Source organism: Paramormyrops kingsleyae, chromosome 4, assembly GCF_048594095.1.
Source record: "Paramormyrops kingsleyae isolate MSU_618 chromosome 4, PKINGS_0.4, whole genome shotgun sequence".
NCBI classification, from domain to species: domain Eukaryota; kingdom Metazoa; phylum Chordata; class Actinopteri; order Osteoglossiformes; family Mormyridae; genus Paramormyrops; species Paramormyrops kingsleyae.
In genome coordinates this window covers 20,850,413-20,870,710 of record NC_132800.1, presented here as the reverse complement: position 1 = coordinate 20,870,710, position 20,298 = coordinate 20,850,413, and the positions used below count along the sequence as shown (strand labels likewise).

Here is a 20,298-nt window from a genome sequence, read left to right as displayed (position 1 = left end):
GTTTAGTATTCTTTTATGTTTTAAAACAACAAAAATTCAAGTCAATCTGACTGTGTCACTGTGCGGCTTCTGGTCAGGTAGAGCACCCTTAACACTTTCCATTTGATCCGGAAGCTAGTCTGGCCCGAGGTGGAAGGAGAATGGTGGAGGGGGCGGTTAATTTACGGCAGAATACAAGCGAGCATCTGACTGAGCGTGAATGCGATAAGGCGGACCGAATTGGGCCCCGGACAGAGAGCGCCGCTGCATTGTGGGGACACGACAGGCCGCAGCCTTGCACGCCGCCAGCGGAACATTCCAGAATGTTATTTAGTTCTCTGTCTGTCTCGGGCCTCACAAAAACAGAGGAATTCCATCCTTCCCGAGATGCGTTCAATGGCTCTGTGGCTATACTAACAATGAATGTTTATGTCTTTAATTCATGTGGCCTGTAACTGTTTTCCCCATTTGAGAGGGGTGGGGGGGGGTTTATACATTTCCAGTGGTGTCAAACACACAGTCATTTGGTCTCTGCTGCTGTAGACAGTAACACATAATGAGCGCATTGAAGATCACAAGTGACTTGTTCATAATTACATTTTCTCATCCCCTAAGAGGCTTCATTCAGAGACTTTCAGGAATGTTTTCTTGTTTCACACCCCCCTCCCATGTTTATTTTGGTATTCATAAGCCCCCCCTCAGATTACACCAGAAAAGGGTCAACATCCTGGTATCTCACCCTACTCTTCCCCAGCGGGTACATCTCTGAAAAACTGTCATCACACATGCGACTTGAACCATGTGACCCTTGGCGACAAGCCTATAATCAATTACCAATTTCAGATCAAATATCTGTCAATTATGAATAATGTTCATTGGAGTAAGATTTGCGCATTTTGCTAGGCCATCACTCGATCTATAGCGATGATGTGACTCTGCCATAATTCTTCTTTGTTTTTAAACTGTGCTTTTTTGTTCAGGTAGTTGGCTAATTTTATATTCCACTCCAGTGCTGCATAAGACACTGCTGTCTGTCGTCAATGCTGTTGCCATAGAAACTTTCCTCAGGTGTCAAACAGTTTTACCTTTAAATGTCTTTTGAGGGATAGGGGGAATCAGGAGGGAGGGATGGGGGACGCTTGCAACTTAGTTTGTAAAACAACATAAAGAGGATTTTTTTAACTGCAGAAATTAATTGGTTTCATTGCCTGCCCGATCAATGGGACTAGCTGGTGCGCTGGATTCCTGCGGAGTTTCAGCAGGGAGGGTTAATCAAAGTGAGGACTGGGCATGGTCCCAGCCCTGGCTGTCAGCCACGCCAACCAATCACCCCAACATATAGCCAGACCATGCAGAATTACTTTCTGTTCCTGCTTTTCTGTTCGCCTCTGGCCCGCGTTCAGCTCCACGCTCCATGCTCCATCCAGCACCGGTTGCACTTGGCGGTAGGTAACCAAGGCAAACGCCCCCTCGCCCCTCCCCAGCTCGATCCGCCGCTCCCTCGTTACGTGAAGAATAAGACTCGCTTAAAAAAAAAAAAACAACACTCAGAAAATCCAACAACTTTGACTTCAGATACGTCTGCCTGTTGAATAAGATGGATTTGCAAGGGTTGTTAAACCTCATTGCCGAATATAAAAACGCATATTTTCTTACAATCCAGAATAAGGTCAGTTTAAATATATTTGATAGAAAATAAATACTTCTTCATAAACATTAAATGTTGTTTTCGTACAATTCATCTAGTGTCTCCCTTCTCTGTTGCAAATCATTGCTTTCATATCGCTCGGAAAAAAAAAAAAAAGACAGATGAATTGGAGAGATAACTATCTCACAGAAACAAGCGTATTAATCACCATAACTTGAATTTATTCCCTTTGGTGAAAATGTTTGTTGCTGCTTAACTCGCAGCTGCATTTGTCTTGCAAATACGTCCCCGCTGAGAAATGGATATAATAGCAGAAAGAGGTCCTCTGGACAGCAATGAAGTTCATGCCAGAGAGAAGGCGCTGGGTCCGTTGCATGGATTGCCTTTTGAGTATATTAAAACGAGACCTGGTGAAAAATGATGCATGCTTTTACCATTTAGAAACCTGGCAACTAAAAAAAAAAAAAAACTTTAAGCTTAATCTTTTGGAACAAAGACGCTAGCTCCAGCACATTTAGCTTGGTTGCAACGAGTTGCATGTCCCAAAGTCCATTACTTGCATCATTTAAACATATTGTACCGAAATAGTTTTGGGGAAAATACCGGGATAAAAGAGAATGGACTGCTTTGATCCGCGCGCTGGGATCCCGGCTTCCGAGTGCGCGCGTTCCGACCGCGAGGCGTTATTCACTTCCAGCGAGACACACTTACAAGACCATTGAAAGAAATTAGCATATTTGTAATTTATCACATTTTTGTTCAACTTTTTTCTCTGGAAGGTAAAAAGTAGACTGAATAAAAACAGATCAATCATCAAAGAAGCGTTAGCTATACAATTCACAGTTTTCTTAGACTGAAAAAGGGGGAAAGCACGTTTATCAAATTCGTTTCTGTTTGATACAAAAAAAGTTCTACAAACGTGGAACAAATCTGATTCCACCATACTACTAGGCTTTATATCAAGTGTCATTGAAATAACCAAATACACGGTTTTAGTCTTCGGGAGTGAAACTTTGTACTGCAAGAAAATATTAATGCAGACATTATTTTAGCATCACTTTCCCGCGTAGTCTTGTCTTTGCAAAATTCTAACACTGACAAGAAAACAAGACCGTTTATGTTTCCACATATTGCCCCGGAGTGGTTCGTGTTATTATTTAAAAAAGAATGCCGTCAAGAACAAATAAAGACATTTCATATTTAAAAATATATATTTAGATGAAAATCAAGTGCGTCAATGATTTAGATCTAAATGTATTAACAGGAATACATTATCCAAACACCAGACGCGTTTTATGATAATACTAAAAGTTTGTCTCTTGAATGGAATTGTGTTCCCGACTGGGAAAATCCGTCTGATGGCTGAATCCCAAGGGACGGCAAGGAGGCCGATAATAAAAGGACTGTAATAATTCATATAGGGCACGCAAAAGCTGGACACAATACCTCTCATATTAAGCGCGATATTCTTCCTTTTTGGAGCCGAACAAAGATCATAGCACGACGTCTTTATGGCTAATTCAGTCAAAGGCCTGATGCTTATTCTCCCGCAGAAAGGTCAGTGTCGCTGTGTTTGGTCCGCCGAGGGGGTGTTTTCACGGGGGCGGCAAAGCCAGCTGTCCCTGTCACACTCCGACTGTTGGGAGAACGCACACTGTGCACGGTTGTTATAACCATTCTACACCTGCAAGATATACCGATTCCGACACTTCTCCGTGGTTTTTCTTATTTTGTTCAGGAATTTGAACTAGTAAAAGTAACGCGATATTAGGGAATCGCCTAGAAGATACCAATGTGGACCAGAATAAATTCAAAAGCAGTAAAAGCAAATATTAGTCTTTGGGTCATCGTGAAAATTATTTTTTTTAGTCTCAAGTATGGAAAATGCATCCCATTGTCATACTGAACGCCCAAGTACGTAGGTACACAACCCGCGCTATTCCTTAATACTGGAATTTCCATATAATATATCACCAAAACTCCATGTCACGTTGGTATATTAAAGGGAAAGTTCGATTTTGGTTAGGTATAGCAGAACCAGAATCTCTTGCTATTTAACACCAATTACCTAAGGATGAAGGGAATTTTGTGTAAATAATAATTTATTCAATAGATCTAATTAATTATGCGTGACCACTTAAATCGTTTAGCAAGCTGTAAATCACTCCATCGATATTTTATCTTTGCAAATAAATAAATAAAAACTGCAAGGGTAGCTGGTAATTTAATTGCCTTGTATTCCGGTCGCTGACTTGCGTCCTGGTCAAAGAGGTAACAGAGTAAGCGATTGTCCGAATAATTTCACCTCATTAAGCGTCGATGGGTCAAAGTTGAATAATTAAGTTGCGCGCCTCATTAAAACACCCAGGCTTGTCGTTTACGCACCACCGCAGATAAACCCCTTGTATAATATCTTCTAAATTTATGCGGATAGTGAATCAGAAACCCTTCTTTAATATTAATTAAATCTCTTGTTTCAATAAAACGATGCATCTAATTTTGTAAGCAGTACATAACATTTGTAAACATAACGGTTTTGCAGCACCGTCGACTGAATTCTTTCATTTGGAAAAGCATTCTCAAAAACTATCGGAATAATTGTTTGTTCTGAACTGTTGCACAATGGCATTTTTCGGAAATTAAGATTTGGAAAAGGACCAAGACCAGCACTGACGATGTTTTTTTCCTTGGATTCACCCGGTCTCAAGGCGAACTGGCAGCCGAGCGCCTTCCGCGCGCAGCACCGCCAGTTCTACATGCTTCGTCCATGGACACGTCAATGCGCAAAAATAGACGCCGTTTTGGGGATATTAGTTTAACGTTCGTAAGACAACGCTTGCAACCATTAAGTCAATTATTCGTGTCCTACAATCAATGAGGACTATGCACGTTAAGTCTATGTAATTCAGTGGCTTTGATTATGTTAATTTGACAATATTTCTTCTTTTAAAAATCTGGTACGCATGCGCGCCTTTGTCCACTTGTAAGTCTAGAGTTTGGCAAACTTTTATCAAGTTGAGTAATTCGCAGTACGACGTGGATGTCGTCTGGGGGAGCGTCTTGAATGCAAACGACGGGTGTCTTAGCACCATATGCCCAATGAATACAGCCGTAGGGACTCAATAAAGGTAAAACGTAGTCTTTTAAAGTTGGAAAGGGTCCTTTATTTGATTTAGATGGAGTACTTGCGCAAAAACCAAAGCGCGCTTTGGTATTGACTCGCCCTTTCTTTCTGAAGCGTAGCGGCCACCACGTAGCGTGTGTCATTATGGCATAAGCTTTTCATCAATCTGCTTTGTTCTGAATGAAAGTAATGCTGTGAATTAAAGAAATGACAATATTTTCTATCAGCTTGAAGGTCCAAGAGAAGAGCCCTTGAGCTTGGCAAAAATCAGGCAAATCATTCATCATGTCACCCCGCACCTGTGGTCTTGGCATTCAAAGTATACAAACCTATTCCTATTAACCTTAATTATTCAAAAACTACACAATGGTTGAAATAGAGCAGGTTGAAGTCTGTTTATTGGTCGTAAATGTTTTTCTGAAGATCTCCCAAAGCCCTTTGTTTGGCGGGCGCCGAGTCTGCCCTCTTTCTTTCAGCCAGGAGTAGCCTTGGACTTTTCAGTTTTCAATCGTAACATCTGCTTAATCGTACGGATCAAAATATGGAGACACAAAACATATGTAATGGTTGATTTGTTAAATCTTGGTAATGAGTTATTAACAAGCAAAGACAATGGAGCCGTATGGTGAGAGCCGCATGGTAACGGAGTCACTTCATGAAACGCCTTACGTTTCCTTTCTTGATAAATAGGACTAAGGTCTGAACGCCAGGTGATAGCGAGGAAATCAGTGTCTTTAAAAGCCAGAACTAAGACTTTTTTCTGTGTGAAGAATTAGAGGACATAAATTTAATTGGTCGATAAGGATGCAGCAGTGGGCTTGAATCTAATTGCCTGTAGATTTAGCCAGGAATACAAAACAGTACTGCATGTGGTTGTTTGCTCGCTCATATTAGAGCTTTCACTCCAAGTGTATCAGTGAAAATGTGTTTTATTATAACAAACGTCATGCCTTACAGTTCCCATATTGTGTAAAGACAATGGTTAATGGTACATTAAAGACAAGAAAACCATGCCAACACGTCTTGGAGACGCTGTAAGGGCCTCTCGCTTTGCTTGTTTTAAGCAGCTGCAGTCCAGGACCCAGAAGCACACAAAGAATAAGTTCGAAATACCAGGTGCATCCTAGAGAAGCACGACCGGGATGGATATGTTACAGCCCAGGACATGAGCGCAGCAATAAAGATATCATTTGGATTGTTGGGCGCTTCCATGCCGTGTAAAACAGACTCCCGGCCAGGCTGTTCTCAGGCGGAAAACACTTACCCTCCCTCGCTGTCCCCGCAAGCCAGAATCTCCCCGAGCCAAACCCGAACACCTGTTGGCCGGGCCTCGCACCCCGTCGTGGGAATCCTCTCCTTTTAATAATACCAGATAAGTAAAAATATATATTTTCGTGGCCATTCCCACAAGCCGCAAAAATGCTGGGCCCGGAGGGGATTTACCCACGAGGTTTAACCGGAGACACTTAATTGGTACTGGCTAAACCACACAGCTGGTGCTCGATGCCACAGCAGAGATACATTAATGAAAATGTGGCGAATTCCTGGATTTACAGACCCTTGTTTTCCAGCGCCATAATCCCAGTATAAGCATATTTAATGCTTATGAGAATCATGTCGCGCGTCGTTCCCAGTGCTTAACGTACGCTTAATGCGCATCGCAGATCAATACGTAAATGTACAGATTCATCGTCATTTTCATTTTTAATAGGGAATCTTAAACATTTTAGACATATATTACTTTCTTCGGTCGTTTTATAGAGCAAGTCCTTGTTGGTTTAGTGTAGTTATTTGTAATTTGTATTTTATTATGCTAATTTTAATGGCTTTCATAATAATAAAAAACAGCAATAATAATAATAATAATTTCCCAGTTTCGATTATCTTTTAGAATTCTAATATCTTAGTCATTAAGTAACTTTGCGGGTGTTTTGGATATTATGCTTAAAACATGTTTATCCAAGATGACAAGAACATGTAAGCTAAAAACCGCAATGCAATACAATGCAACAAAAGGGCAATGCAATACAGGGCATTAATATTACAACAACAACGTTTTTGACGATTATTCCTTTCTTAATAACGCGTCTGACAAGCTGTTTTCCAATACCATCTCTTTCGGACGTGACTGTAAACTGTAGCTGTAATTGACATGTTAGCGTTATACTTACAATAATTATTTTATCAATTAAAGATATAAAGCTTAATTTCTAAGTGCTCAGCGCTGCACGTGCCCGCATTTAAATACACATAAAACTGGCGCCCAAAGATGCGTCTTTCATTGATTTATGTGACTATATGTAGCCCATATGATTATGTCGTTACCCTGTGAAAATCTAGAGCCTCCCGAATAGTGAGCTGAAAGTTCTCCCGAAAAGTGCACGGTGATTAAATGTTGGCTGAATAGTTGTCATTCATTGCTGCCCACACGCTGCTGTTTTGAATGCCCCTGCAAAGCATTTAGAGACCATAAACTTGCTTTGCACGCCAAGGGTTTTCGCTCCGTCTGCAACAGGTAGTCCAGCGGGTTCACGTATTATTTTCAGGCTAGCATGCTGAATTCGAAGCGTCACAATAACAGCCACGATCCCATATTGAGAGGGAGTTTGGCAAAGTAGGAAAAAAAGAGTTTAACAGAGTAGGGAAACGGAATAAAACCTGTCAGGCATTAAATGGTACGCTTTAAACACTTGCCAAGCGCAAGCGCCACAGTGACAAGATAGAGACTCTGTCGTTTCACTCCGTATGACTTTCCCTTCCGCTTGATCGGTACCAGACCAAAGGATGTTACGGAGCATTGTGGCTTATGGGCACAAAACCCCACCGCTCCGCTGCTCTCAATAGCCGTAGGTCCCAATAAACAATGATAGCAGTTTGTTTTATTGTACTCTGCCACCAAATCAAATGGAAATGTTGCCCCTACAAAACAGACGAAGCCACTACAAGACTTCCAAGATCCTTTATTAGGTTAAAGTCTGACTTTCTAACATTTGACTTTATAATGAATGTAATGAGATTACATGGTTTCTTGTGTCACGTTTACTATGCGAATCCTTTAGCTTTTAATGAGGTGCTAATGTATGGCGAAATTGAATCACGCCGGTTATTCGCAGAAGTTTTTTTTGTCGGATAATAAAAATTGACAGAAATATGATAACGAAGAAAAAAATTGTAAATTCTTCACTTGACATCGTCCAAGTAAAAAAAAAAATCTTAAAATTCACATGTGATTGATGAAGAAAAAACGAACATCAGAGTACTACATTTAACGTATAGTAGTAGTAGTAGTAGTAGTAATAATAATAATAAAATAATAATAAAATAATAATAATAATAATAATAATAATAATAATAATAATAATAGGCCTACTAAAAATACCTTTAATTTCCGGATCCAGTCCGCTCTGAAGATTTGTCTCAGCAAACGCGTCTGCTGCTTTTCTCGTGCACATGTGGACATGTATGTACAGGCATCTGCTGTTGCAGACCCTACCTCTTAATAACCACGGGAGCTGACGTAGGAACAGCATGACGAACGGGAGGACAGAAGCCGATACCACGGGAAAATTTGGTTCTGGAGCACCTGCAGACTGGCAATTCCTACAGCATGGGTACGCTGAGCTCAGGTCCGAGTTCAATCAAACCAACACGTGCTCCTTCCGGAAGAATGCGTCCGCGTGACTTACAATTGTCTTTACTGTCACGTGAAATCAAATAAAGATCAGTCCAGCTGAAATTGCCATTAAATTGTTGGCCATGGCAATTTTATTTGATCAAGGTCTTAGTAATCGCTCGGTATTTCGTATCATTTTATGATTTCAATATAGTGGAGGTTGGCTATGTTGTTGTAATATTACAATCCTATGAGGAACAGCAGCAAGCTCTACGCTTCTTAGTAGTTCACACTTAAAATTTAATTTCAAGATCAATCGAAATACATTCTAATTAGATCAAATCAGGAACTAGTACGTAAAGGAATCGCATTTTTAATTTTGTCACCAGCGTCTCTTTGACGTCACTAATTGAACAAACTGGAATATTTTACATAGACAACTACTCTTTAGTTTTATAAGTCTAAGTTTATAAGTTGTATAATATCAAATACCAGCGAAATTTCTCCTGTCTTTACGCGCAAATCGTATTTCCTGTTTTAAATTCATACTCAGGATGCCTTTATTTATAGCATAACTGATCCGTCATGCATGGAGTGCCATGTTCATAAGACGTTCATAAGACGTTCATAAGACGTTACACTGTATAGCTTCTGCTTATATTAGTGCAGTGAGGGCCGCCAGTGAGCATTAATCCCATCTGTATAAGGGGATATTTTAATCCTTCCCACACAGTGAGGATTTCGTCTTGTTACTGTAATGTATGTGACAGGAGCAGTGACCGGTTGTAAGGACTGACATTATGGATTGTTTTTTTTTTTTTAAAAAAAAAAAAACTGCAAGCTAGTGCCATCATTTTTTTTATTTATAAAGTCGAAAAATAAATTATTTCACATTTTGTTCAATTTAATATAAATACTTTATGCATATAACAATTAAGTTAAACGATATATTACTCAGTAATCAAAGCAATTAAATACACATTTCATCAAATTTGATTCTGTTACACGCTATGATTGCCATTGTTTTCACCATTCAAACCGGATAATTTTAAAATATAAATATAAATATGTAAATATAACACAATAGATATAATGGCATTAACACTTGTACACCCATATAATAATGTTGTTCAGACACACAAATGCTGCGCATTCATAAATTACAGACTTATGAAATAAAGTCAAATGGAGGCTCATTCTCTATGTTGTTTAGAGAAGATTTCAAGTTTAACTTTCGTGGATCCTCCGGTGTCCAAACTTTTGCTGTCCGGATGATGTTCTGCTCCTTTAACTGTTTCTCGTCAGTCCAAGAGAGAGAGTGTCCCGCGAGCGGTGGCAGCCCGTAGTCCGGATCATTCGGGGACGGAGATCCTGAGCAAGGAGACAGTTTGGGAGACACCGATTACATTGACGTTTCGTGGTCATTGTGAGTTTTTACTGCAGTTTACTGTCATCGATATCTGAATTACCAGGTTAAAATGAACTTACTTGTTCCCCTGTGGCAGATAATAACCTTCTTGGGTTGACTGGACACATCACTGTTGGGATTTCGGATAGGCATGTCGGACTGCACGAGCTCCGCCAGAAAGTTGATGTAGCCTATCGCTAAACGTAGAGTGTCGACCTTCGATAGGCGCTTCTCGTACGGCAGCGTGGGGATGTGAGAGCGCAGCCCTTCGAAAGCGTCGTTGATGGACTGCATCCTCCGTCGCTCGCGGACATTGGCGGCCTGCCGCAACTGTTGCATCTCCGCCTCCGACCTCATGCGTCTCCGCCTCTTCATCAGCAGACCCTCGCCCCTCATCTGCGGGGAGAGCTCGGATATGCTGTCGCCGCAGCCGTAGGAAAAGGTCGACGAGGAGGACGAGAAGGAAAAGTTGCCAACATCACAGTAGTCCCCATCGTGCATTATCCTGCTGTCCTTGTAGTAATCTTGGATCTGACTAGTGAGGAAATCCACGTCGTCGTCCAAGAATTCGTCTGTGTCCAAATGGTCCCGGGAGGACTGATCTGTAAAAAAATCATCTTCATTGAAATAAGGGGAGGAAAAGGAGTCCAACCCCGTGAATTGATCTAACACAGTGTCCATTTTTGTGGTTGTTTTCCTGTTGCCCAGTAACAGCACTTGTTTGCTCCGTGCCCTGTCTCTGGATATTCAGGAGTGGCTTCAGCTGAAGGCTGGCACGCGAGGACTCTTATAACTACATCCATAGTCGCGTGCCATTAACCAGAAGCGCCAGCCAATCGCCTTCAAGTTTCCGCGGCACTCCTCGTTGAGGTTGCACACCTAGAGATCGTGGCCTCAGTCTACTCCCCACCCCCCTTTGATACAACACGAAAAAGGAGGCAGGATGCTAAGTGGCCAATGAAACCATTTTAAGCTCGCGTTTTGGCTCGTTCCTTTTACTCGGCGTTAATCTTTTACGCAGTCACTTCTGTATGCACGAGTTCGTCGTAGATTTAAAACTCGACAATAGTTTCGTTTGTTTTAAAAAGTTATAGTTTTTAATTACTTAATACTAGTTAAATTTAGCATGCATATACATCGCCAGTTGCAGTTTAAACTTGACAAAAATGTGTGTGAATTTCCCCTACAACACCAACCGCATTTAAACCAAATGTAACTATTTATTATTGACATATAATTACACTTTGAGTTTATTTCTGTTAGAACACCAAGAAATTTGTTGTTTGTCACCTCTATGCTGTTGGCTTAATATATATATGAATATATATATATATATATATATACACTTTGTACTTTGAATTTTTGTAAGTGCATATAGTTGTAATGTGTATATACAACATTAAGCAAATAGACATTGTTAGTAGATGTATTAAAATTCACAGTTTGTTCGATGTTATTCTTTATCTTTATTTTTAATATAATCATTCATAAACGGTCTATGCGGCAGGTGCGTCACCAGCGCGTCATCCTCGGATATATCCCTGACGGTACCACATAACCTACCCCCCCCCCCCTCCAATAATATATTTTAATTTCAGTCGTTATCTCAACTGCGACTTTATTTTATTTTGCATAAGGCAGTGACGTCAAATGTTACTGAGGATGTGACATATTTAACGAGGCCAAGAAAATGTATGGATTAGACCTTACGGCACCTTGCCTGCCCTAATAGACAGTTTCACCAATGCCTGATTAATCTATTTTTTTCAATGCAATGGATATTCGGAACGTTCGCCCTCTCGATCTCTTCCGATAAATAACAGAATATATTGGTGCTTTGGTGGAAAACCTGTGGCTCCAAAAGGCCCAATTAACTATCCGGGCGCCTAGTCACTTTTGAACCCTTTCTTTTTTCACTTATGGATCCATACAATGTAACACAAACATTTGTGTAAGAGCACCGTCGCTGAAAGGAGTCCCTTATTTAAGGAAGAGAGACACCGGAGAAAAGGGGCCAGCTCATCAATCATAGGTTTTACGCCGCAGTTCTGAACGACTGTGTTGCTCCAGTGGACACTCGCCTGTTCACGCGACAATCAGCAGAGAATAAGAGACTACTTTAGGGACAAAGCCGGGGCGGTCCTTGCCTTTCAATGACGGCTACTTTCAGGCACCGTGAACGACTAATTTATGACAATAAGGTGTCTCTATTTTTAAAAACGCTGAAAGGGCCACATCATAAAACAGCCACAAAACATATTGAGTCAGGGCACTTCCACGGATCAAAGGTTCAGCCTGATTAAGATATCTAGCTGTTAGGATTTATGTTTAGGTCGAGTACCGAGCGGGAAAAAAATATGTACAAGGAGATACAGAAAACATTTAAGTGAAAAACTCGAAATCACTCGGAGAAAACTATTTATTTGAAACATTTTATAAATGTCTATTAAATAGGTCTGAGCAAACGCTTGGACCTGAGATAATTCAACTGGGTTGAATTAGCGCTAGTTAATTAGGCTGTTTGTACATGTTCCACCCTGTTCCTGTAGGACTTGATTTGATTGATTTACAATTGATTGAGTGACAATTTACTTTTGTGCCGACGCTAATGGAAATCGAGTTGACATTTCGAAGCCATGCTCTGGGTGTATAGTGTATACTCTACTACACTCACTTTATGCACCGGCAGAACAAAGATTTATTATAAAGAAGATATCGTCATAATTCCAGTAGAAATACAAGACGCAAAACGTTAGAGATACGTTATATTGAGTGTCACGTATTTAAATAAACGTTATGATTTTTATATATTTATATTATATTTATATATATATATAATTTTACATTGAGTAAGATGCACGATTTTTTTTTTTACAAATATTATATGGTTGTCAATAAGGAGATGACATTCAAGATAATTTTTTTAGCCGAGAAAATCTATGGATTACACCTTAGACAGAGATCTGTGAAATACATGTGACCTTTGTTTTATTCTGACTATTTTTTCCTTTGTAGTTTAAAATATGCAATGCAATTCATCTTATGGACCATGCAGTCAACGACTTCCGATTTCACATATAATGTTTTTCGTCTCTGGCTTAATCGATACACTTCAGTCAAGCAGTGAGGTCTGCAAGAGCATAAATAAGAATACAGAAAGCCAGCGTCAATTTACCTTATATAAATAGTAATCATTACATATTCAAAGTCCTGACTGGTGCCTCGTGCCTTGGGGTTGCGGGAATCAGTCCTCGAGAAGAAAACAAGAATAAATGTACCAGAGGACCTGACGACAGGCCCTTCACTGCGGTGTGCATGGTTATATTATAATGGAGCTGGTATCTGCATTAAGGCAGCGTGGCCTCACAGTGGTCGCCAAAGAGGTCGTATGTCAGGCACCTCAAAACAAATTACGCTGGTACCTGAGATTCTAACTGGTAGGAATCTATAAACAATTCTCATTCACTCGCATTCAAAACGAGACGGAGGGGGTCACTTTGTTTGGGAAAGATAAAAAAAAAAAAAAAACGTTCATGGATATTTCACCCCGGCGCAAGCTGCACTGCGAAGGACGAGCCGTGGGAACCCCAACACTTGCGCTCCTGCGACAGTCAATGAGACCCATTGCACATAATAAATGGGGTATGTTGATTAGCCGCTCGTACAGCAAACGCGCGTGTGCTTCTCAGACGTTTTGCAGAACACGTTTCTTTACATTTTGCTCGCACTTGGCAGTTTATTTTCAAAGGAACTTGCTAATGTCACTACATCCATTGACATTTTTACTACATGCTTCTTCTAGCGCGTGAAGGACACGTCAAAAAATAACATATACCACTTAGTAAAGAGTCAAATAAATTTAAAAGTACATAGCGGAAATCCTTAGTACAACAGTTGAGAGTAATCTTTAGTGCGAATAATTTATGATTATATGTAATTAATTGCAAAATCACAATTGCGTCTGACGTCACCAGCGCGAAGTAACTTTTGACGTCATTCTGGGATGTAACAGTATCTTCTATAGACCTACACCTGTGGCTTGTAATGTTACCTGGAAGTTGAATCAATTCACAAAACTGGGAAATCCATACACCTGATTAAAATAATAATTATAATTATAATTATAATAATTATAATAATAATGATGATGATGATGATGATGATGATGATGATGATGATGATAATAATAATATCAAGACAAAGAAAGGCGCAGTATTTGGCTACGGGGAATGTAAAAAATCAACAATATTTTCATGCATTGGTAGCTGTGAAATTCTTGAGCATCCTTGTAACCAAATGAAAGGAAGCACCTGCGTGATTGGCTGTCAGGCCACAGATAGGCAGGAGACTGGTACCTGAATCCTGCCTGGTCGTTTTGCGGGGAGACTCTTTCAACTGGTTCGCGGCAGACAGAAGCGTGACCATTAACTTCCTACAATGAATTTACGGATGGCACATATTTCAGCGCGTGCATTCGACGCAGAGCGACAGCTGACCATGGGAAAACCAACAGTTGGGCTTCCTGAACAAACGGTACAATGGTGAACATTATAAATGAGATGTCCTGTCCTTGCGTATAGTCACGGCAAATTAAAAGTCATGGCATAGACCGGTGGGGAAGGTCTCTACAGTTCATCAGACATTTAGAAATGGGTCCACTTTCCACCGCATTTATATTTAGTTGCCATTTACTACTGAGATTTAAACATTCACATGATATAAACGAAAATGTCTTTACATGTTAGACATTTTCGACGGTACGGGATATATTTTTTTTTATAAAAACACCAAGCGTGTGTTAGTTATGCAATTTGGGCTAACAAAACATCAAATGCGCTTACAAATAATGATTAGGCTATTAAAACTTTGCAATGTTTCATTATTTTATCCTTGTGTAAACATTTTAATGGTTTTAAAAAGTTCATTTTGTTGTAAGGTTAACAATATGAATTGGTGGCAATTATGCTAATATTCAATCAATGAGTGTCCCACCAGATAAATTATTACTGGGTTTGTCGAGGGCCAAGTGTGCATAAATAGCCGCACTTTAAAACACAGCACGCTGTAAGTAGCTTTTCCCCATTCGCACGCGCTTTCTTTCATTGCCCATTTTAGTGACCTGGTACCTGAATTGCTTGCTGGTAAAGTGCCATTGACGACCCGAGCGCAGTGTTTTCATGGCCTGACTGAAGAGGTCAGAGTGTCAGCGCTGTCTGGCAGCGCGAGCTGCGCAACACTGGGAGCTCCTGGGAATCCGACCACATGCGTCCGGGCGACGGCAGCAGCGCGCGGAGGTTAGGAACAGGATGCGCTCGCTTTCCAGATTGCCAGACAAATTAGAATTGTGGTCATGGGTGGCGAGTTTCGCTTCTTTCAGGGCGATGAATAAACAAAATGCCGCTTTTAACGTCGGCCCTTCCAACTGTGGTATTGTCCCCCGATTTTCCAGTTACTGTTACTGCTGACCACCAAGTGGATAACCACGAGGAGTCTGTAAACAGACGGTTTTGGGGAACGCCAGTGTTTAGGGATGAGTAGTAGCAACTTTTAAACAAAAAAACAGAAGAATTATTTAATAAAAGCGCAATTATCCAGCTTTTATTTCCTAAAACAACTTCAAATTCAAAAACGATTCATTCTTGTTATAACTCCACAGCTCTATCGATCTTGCTTTAATATATGCAGAACTGCGAAATTACAAGCGAATATTAGCCTACAGATTTGTTTACACAGCAGTCAGCTGTAAGTCGCGGTATTTAAAGTGCAGTAACTCTAATCATTAACTCTCGAAATAAATTGAGGCATCAACCCATTTGTTAATGATTCATACAATTTAAACACTGACTTCAGAAGTAGCCATAGATTGCAGACCAACTAAGGTAATAATATTAATAACAATAACAATAATAATAATAATAATAATAATAATATTTTGACAACAAGTGTGTATCCCGCCCCCCGCTGTCACAATTTCAATGTCAGAATGTCAGACTGTCCTATTTAAATGATTGTTATCATAGTAATTGATTATTTACCTGGAGGACAAATTGCAGTCTGCATAACGCTGGTAACGTGGGAATGCGACGGGAAAGATATTTTCGAAAATACACGCTGCCCAGAAACGGAACAGACTGCGTAAATCTTAACAGCCGTCAAAACTGAACTTATACACAGGACTGCATTGTGTCCATAAATTATGTATTATGCCTTAGGAATGAAACATCACTCATTAATATGATTAAATTATAATATGTTATGGTGTAATACGGAACACAACTGCAAATGACCTTGGCGGAATTGCATGTACAATACTGGGAAAACAAAAGGTTTCTGGGAGACATCAGCGGTTTAACCTTGAAGAGATTTGGGGGATTATCGATTCGCTATTCCTTATACAAATTGATGTAGGTCTTTGGATGCCCGTGGGCTGTTTCACACAGAGAGATTAGCGAGAATTTCCGCCCCACGGCGTCCCGTAAACCTACATGCGATGATGGAGATGGGTTAGGTTGGGTACCCCAGGAAGCTCCGTCGCGAAGCGTATTACTCGGCTTCTTTATGTTTATCTAGCCACTTCAGGGGATTAAACAACCCGCTAATACAGTGAAAGTCGGCATTTTCAAATGCACCTTTTATTTCCAGTAGCCTATTTATTTACTCTTTAAGGTTTCCTGTCGTTATACACTGCCAGTCAAATGTTTTTGCACGCACTAAGATTTTCTACATGTGCATGTTACTCACTTAGCAATTACTAAAAAAAAAGCTCAATATTGTTTGCTAACAAATAAATTTACGGTATGTTCACCATGTCAGTACCTTGATTAGCAAGAAAATGTCATATCTTTGATTCACTGAATTAACCTCCTTTAGCAGTTATAACAGAAGAGAAAATTCCAGGCATTCTTTGTACAAGGGACATTAAATACTGCTCTGTTTCATGGGATGAAAGAGTTAACTAGTGCATTTAAAGTTAAAAGACAGCATAGAATTTGACTGCCATCACCACACAGTTAATAGGATGTCAGACATGCACTGTAGAGTTATGAATGAAATTTGTTCTATTTGACTTATATTTTCATTTATAGTTGTTCACTCAACTTTATAGTGCTTAAGAAGAATATATAATCTGCAGTTTATGAAATAAATGGAAAAGTGTAAAAACCTGTGGTGTGTAAATACTTTTGACTGGTACCATATATTGCATCCGGTCATAAGATGAAAACTATTTAACATCTTTAATTACGTTACTCCAGAATAAGATAAGGTTCTATATATACCCATACATATAATTGTGATTTATAATATACATAAATCATAGGTTTATTGAATAACCATCTGATTCTAAGAATTAGGGTCTCTGACGCCCTACATATTCTGAAAGTTTAAGCGTTTTCTAATTATTTTATTTGGCATGTAAACATAAGACAGTGGAGAGAGCAAATGTTAAGTTTATGGATTCTGTTGATTCTGGGTATCAGGCTTATTAAATTTGACGTTGTTTCGGTAGGGCTATAATTAGCTAATTATTTTACATACTGCAAATATGTCAGTCATCAAACGACAGAATAATAATTAAACGAACAAATCACTTCAAGAGATACTTGATCAAGTGCAATACAGCCCGCAAAGCTTCTACGGGCTTATCCTGACCTTTAATCAGTCGCTTACTGAGATCAGGTCACACATGTGCAGAGATAATCAAATTAGATTCAGCCCTCATGATATATTCGCCATGTTTTCAATAACTGAGCCAAAGATCCCCTGCAGAGTGGCGGTAGTCTAAAAAACAAACACATAAAAACGACTGGTCTGCTGTGACCTCCCCCAAGAAATTTCACTGAAGTACCAAGGCAACGCTAAACTGCTTGCCAAAGACTTTAGCTCCATCTAGTGGCCAGAAAATACAATCGCTTAATGGTTGTAAAACCCCGTTTTTGTTTCCCGGGGGTTTTCAGTCGCAAACGTCACAAGTAAACATTTAACTTAATAAAGCAAACTCGGAGAAGCAGCATCAAATGCTCTCCTGGTGTTTGCGTAAGTTTGCACCAAGAATGTAATGGAAGTGATGTATGTATCAGCGGCTGTTATGCATATTGTACATACATTTGTTTTCCCACGTAGGCCTAGTGCACGCATATTTTAGCACTGTGCAATATACATTATTTTAAGGTGCAGCAGCAACATTTGCAGTACCTACTTCACACTTAAATGGATGTAGCAAAAAGACATTCTATCATTGTACATATTAATTAATAGGGTTTCGGTGTGTATTAGATTGTTAGGGTTATCGTCGATCATCCACAGAACAATTGTTTGAAGAAGAGAAGAAGAATACGCGCCGCAGGCTGCTCTAGTCAGCTGTAAAGGGAGATTAATCACAATAAAGAGATGTTTGTATTGGAATTATTCATGTGCGCCCCCCTACCCATATCACACTCTTTCCTACGCTATTGCATAAGGTATGAGTGTAAAATGCCATGACAAGGGAAAAACGTGCCTTCTGCTGGAGGACTGATCGGTAGATTCTTTCATAATCTCTGTTGTGACATCGGAACAGTGGTAAGAGCCGGTATTGTTATCGGTGACACCACCAATAATTCCCGTCATTAGATTAATGGATTTCTTGATTTTATTGTGCGGTTCCTGAAGGGATCGGCCACAAGAGGGCAGGAGAGATTTGCCTAAACGGTATGGCCTCTTGATTGTGGTCATTCATTATTTACATTATTGACTTTCTTAACAGAACCAATTTGTCAAAGCAGTTTACATAAATTATAGCTTAACGCTTAGTCATTTCAAATCTTAGTAATTACTTACATAACTGAAGGTATAAACCTTCCCAAAAACCATTTCTAATTGCAATAATCCATCCACTCACCTTACGTTAGGGTCGCCGAGTCGTAGAAATAATCACACAGTCAATTCCCTTATAGTTTTCCTCACCCTCTCTCACACACCTCATCTTTTTCGTTATTGCGATTTATTAGTTGTAATTGTTTCACAATGACAAGAAGTGTCACGCCAACAGCGCCGATGTCGGTGATTAATGATGCACTCCAATGCGCCAAGTGGCGAAGTGGACAATTCAACTTTGAACAGCAGAGGGCAGTAATGTGTCCAATTTCAGAAAAATGAAGCCATTTGTCACATTAAATGACCTAAAACATGAATACATTAGAACAAAGATCGAACGAATAATGAGTAAATATATATATGAGATTTGATGAATGCGTAACTTTGTAAAATTTATTAAAATTAGTCACCAATGTTTGCCCCAAAACCTATTTTAATGCTTCCTGTAGAAGCTGAATGTTGGGTGTATCTTGAAAGTGCAGCAACCTACACTTGAAATTGTCGGTTCATTTGGCGTGGAGAATAAAATTCACAGTTCAGCGGATAAGAATCCCTCACATGCTAGGCTGAAAAACTGTGTTACTTGAGCTAGACAGAGGTAAGTTTACAGCCAGTAAGATAGCAAAAAAATAAATAATGAAAAAAACAGAAACAGGAGGCTTATACATCCGAGTTTGATCGCTGCTGGGAATCCGCTATGGCGCCTTTTACCAAATGCAGTTTTCAGTACTTACATGATTGCGGATATTCACGCGATTATATGACCATATGAACAATAGCAAATGCGCAGACATCAGGAATCGACTCACTACATCCGGTTGGGACCTGCAGTTTGGTGCAATCAACAAAAGATAAAAAAAATTAACAGAGTGGATGTGTGCTGATACACACTACATGAGAGAGACTCTTTGTTCTCGTAAATAACTATTACAATACAAACAGCTGCAACGACGACTTCGGAAAGTAAATCTCGGCAAAAGGCTCTAACGAAGTGATCTGACATTGTCAAATGGAAAAAAAAGTAGAAGTTTTTGTTTGAGAGAAATACCCGTAATGGTTCAATCAAATATAAACACAATCACAAGAAAAATATTTTAGGAATATGGTTTAAGGACTAAATGCAGAGAATACACCTCGTATGCGATGTACATAGATGACTGCGTCCCCTTCATACCGGAATTCTTTGTAAAATTTAACACACATAACTCTATTCCTATGACACTGGCTAATTCATTTAATTTTGTGTTTTGTTTTGGTCTTTGTAATCCAGTTCTTTACCGCAACCAAAATTAATAGACATTTGATTTAGATTATGAAGCTCCCCTTAGCCTCCAGAAGTAAAATCTGTCCTCCGTCCTTCTATAGGCCTATATCCACAGCAAAATATGAGTACTTTTGTGAAAGAGGATTCATCTGTTGATCTCGATAATCAGGCTGCTGTGTGTGTGTGTGTGTGTGGGGGGGGGGGGGGGGGGGGGGGGGGGGGGCGTTATGAAAAGAGCTCTGGGGGTGATTCAGTCAAACCTCTCCCTAGGGCTGGATAGGGGTCAAAGCTCCTCACACCTTCACCATCTCAAACAAACGGCTTCATTGTCAGCAATCAAACAGGTGGCTCCACTCCTGCAGAAACAGGTCGTTTAAGGTGACATATAAAAGCACTTATACGGGACTAA

General features: G+C 39.9%; 1 protein-coding gene across 1 annotated transcript; it reads right to left on the bottom strand.

Moving 5' to 3' along the window:
* Nucleotides 1-9,375: 9,375 nt before the first annotated feature.
* ptf1a (pancreas associated transcription factor 1a) lies at nucleotides 9,376-10,653 on the bottom strand. The gene is made up of 2 exons (XM_023804816.2): nucleotides 9,853-10,653; nucleotides 9,376-9,735 (listed from the first exon to the last, which is right to left on the bottom strand). Exons 1-2 carry the CDS (start codon nucleotides 10,451-10,453, stop codon nucleotides 9,533-9,535), a joined length of 804 nt encoding a protein of 267 aa, XP_023660584.1. The 5' UTR covers nucleotides 10,454-10,653; the 3' UTR covers nucleotides 9,376-9,532.
* Between the last annotated feature and the right edge of the window lie 9,645 nt (nucleotides 10,654-20,298).

What these genes read in the sequence shown, in the direction of transcription:
- ptf1a (XM_023804816.2), bottom strand. Translation starts at nt 10,453, where the DNA reads ATGGACACTGTGTTAGATCAATTCACGGGGTTGGACTCCTTTTCCTCC. An exon ending in TATCTGCCACAGGGGAACAA is followed by an intron (nt 9,736 to 9,852) that starts GTAAGTTCATTT and finishes CTCCTTGCTCAG; the next exon opens with GATCTCCGTCCCCGAATGAT.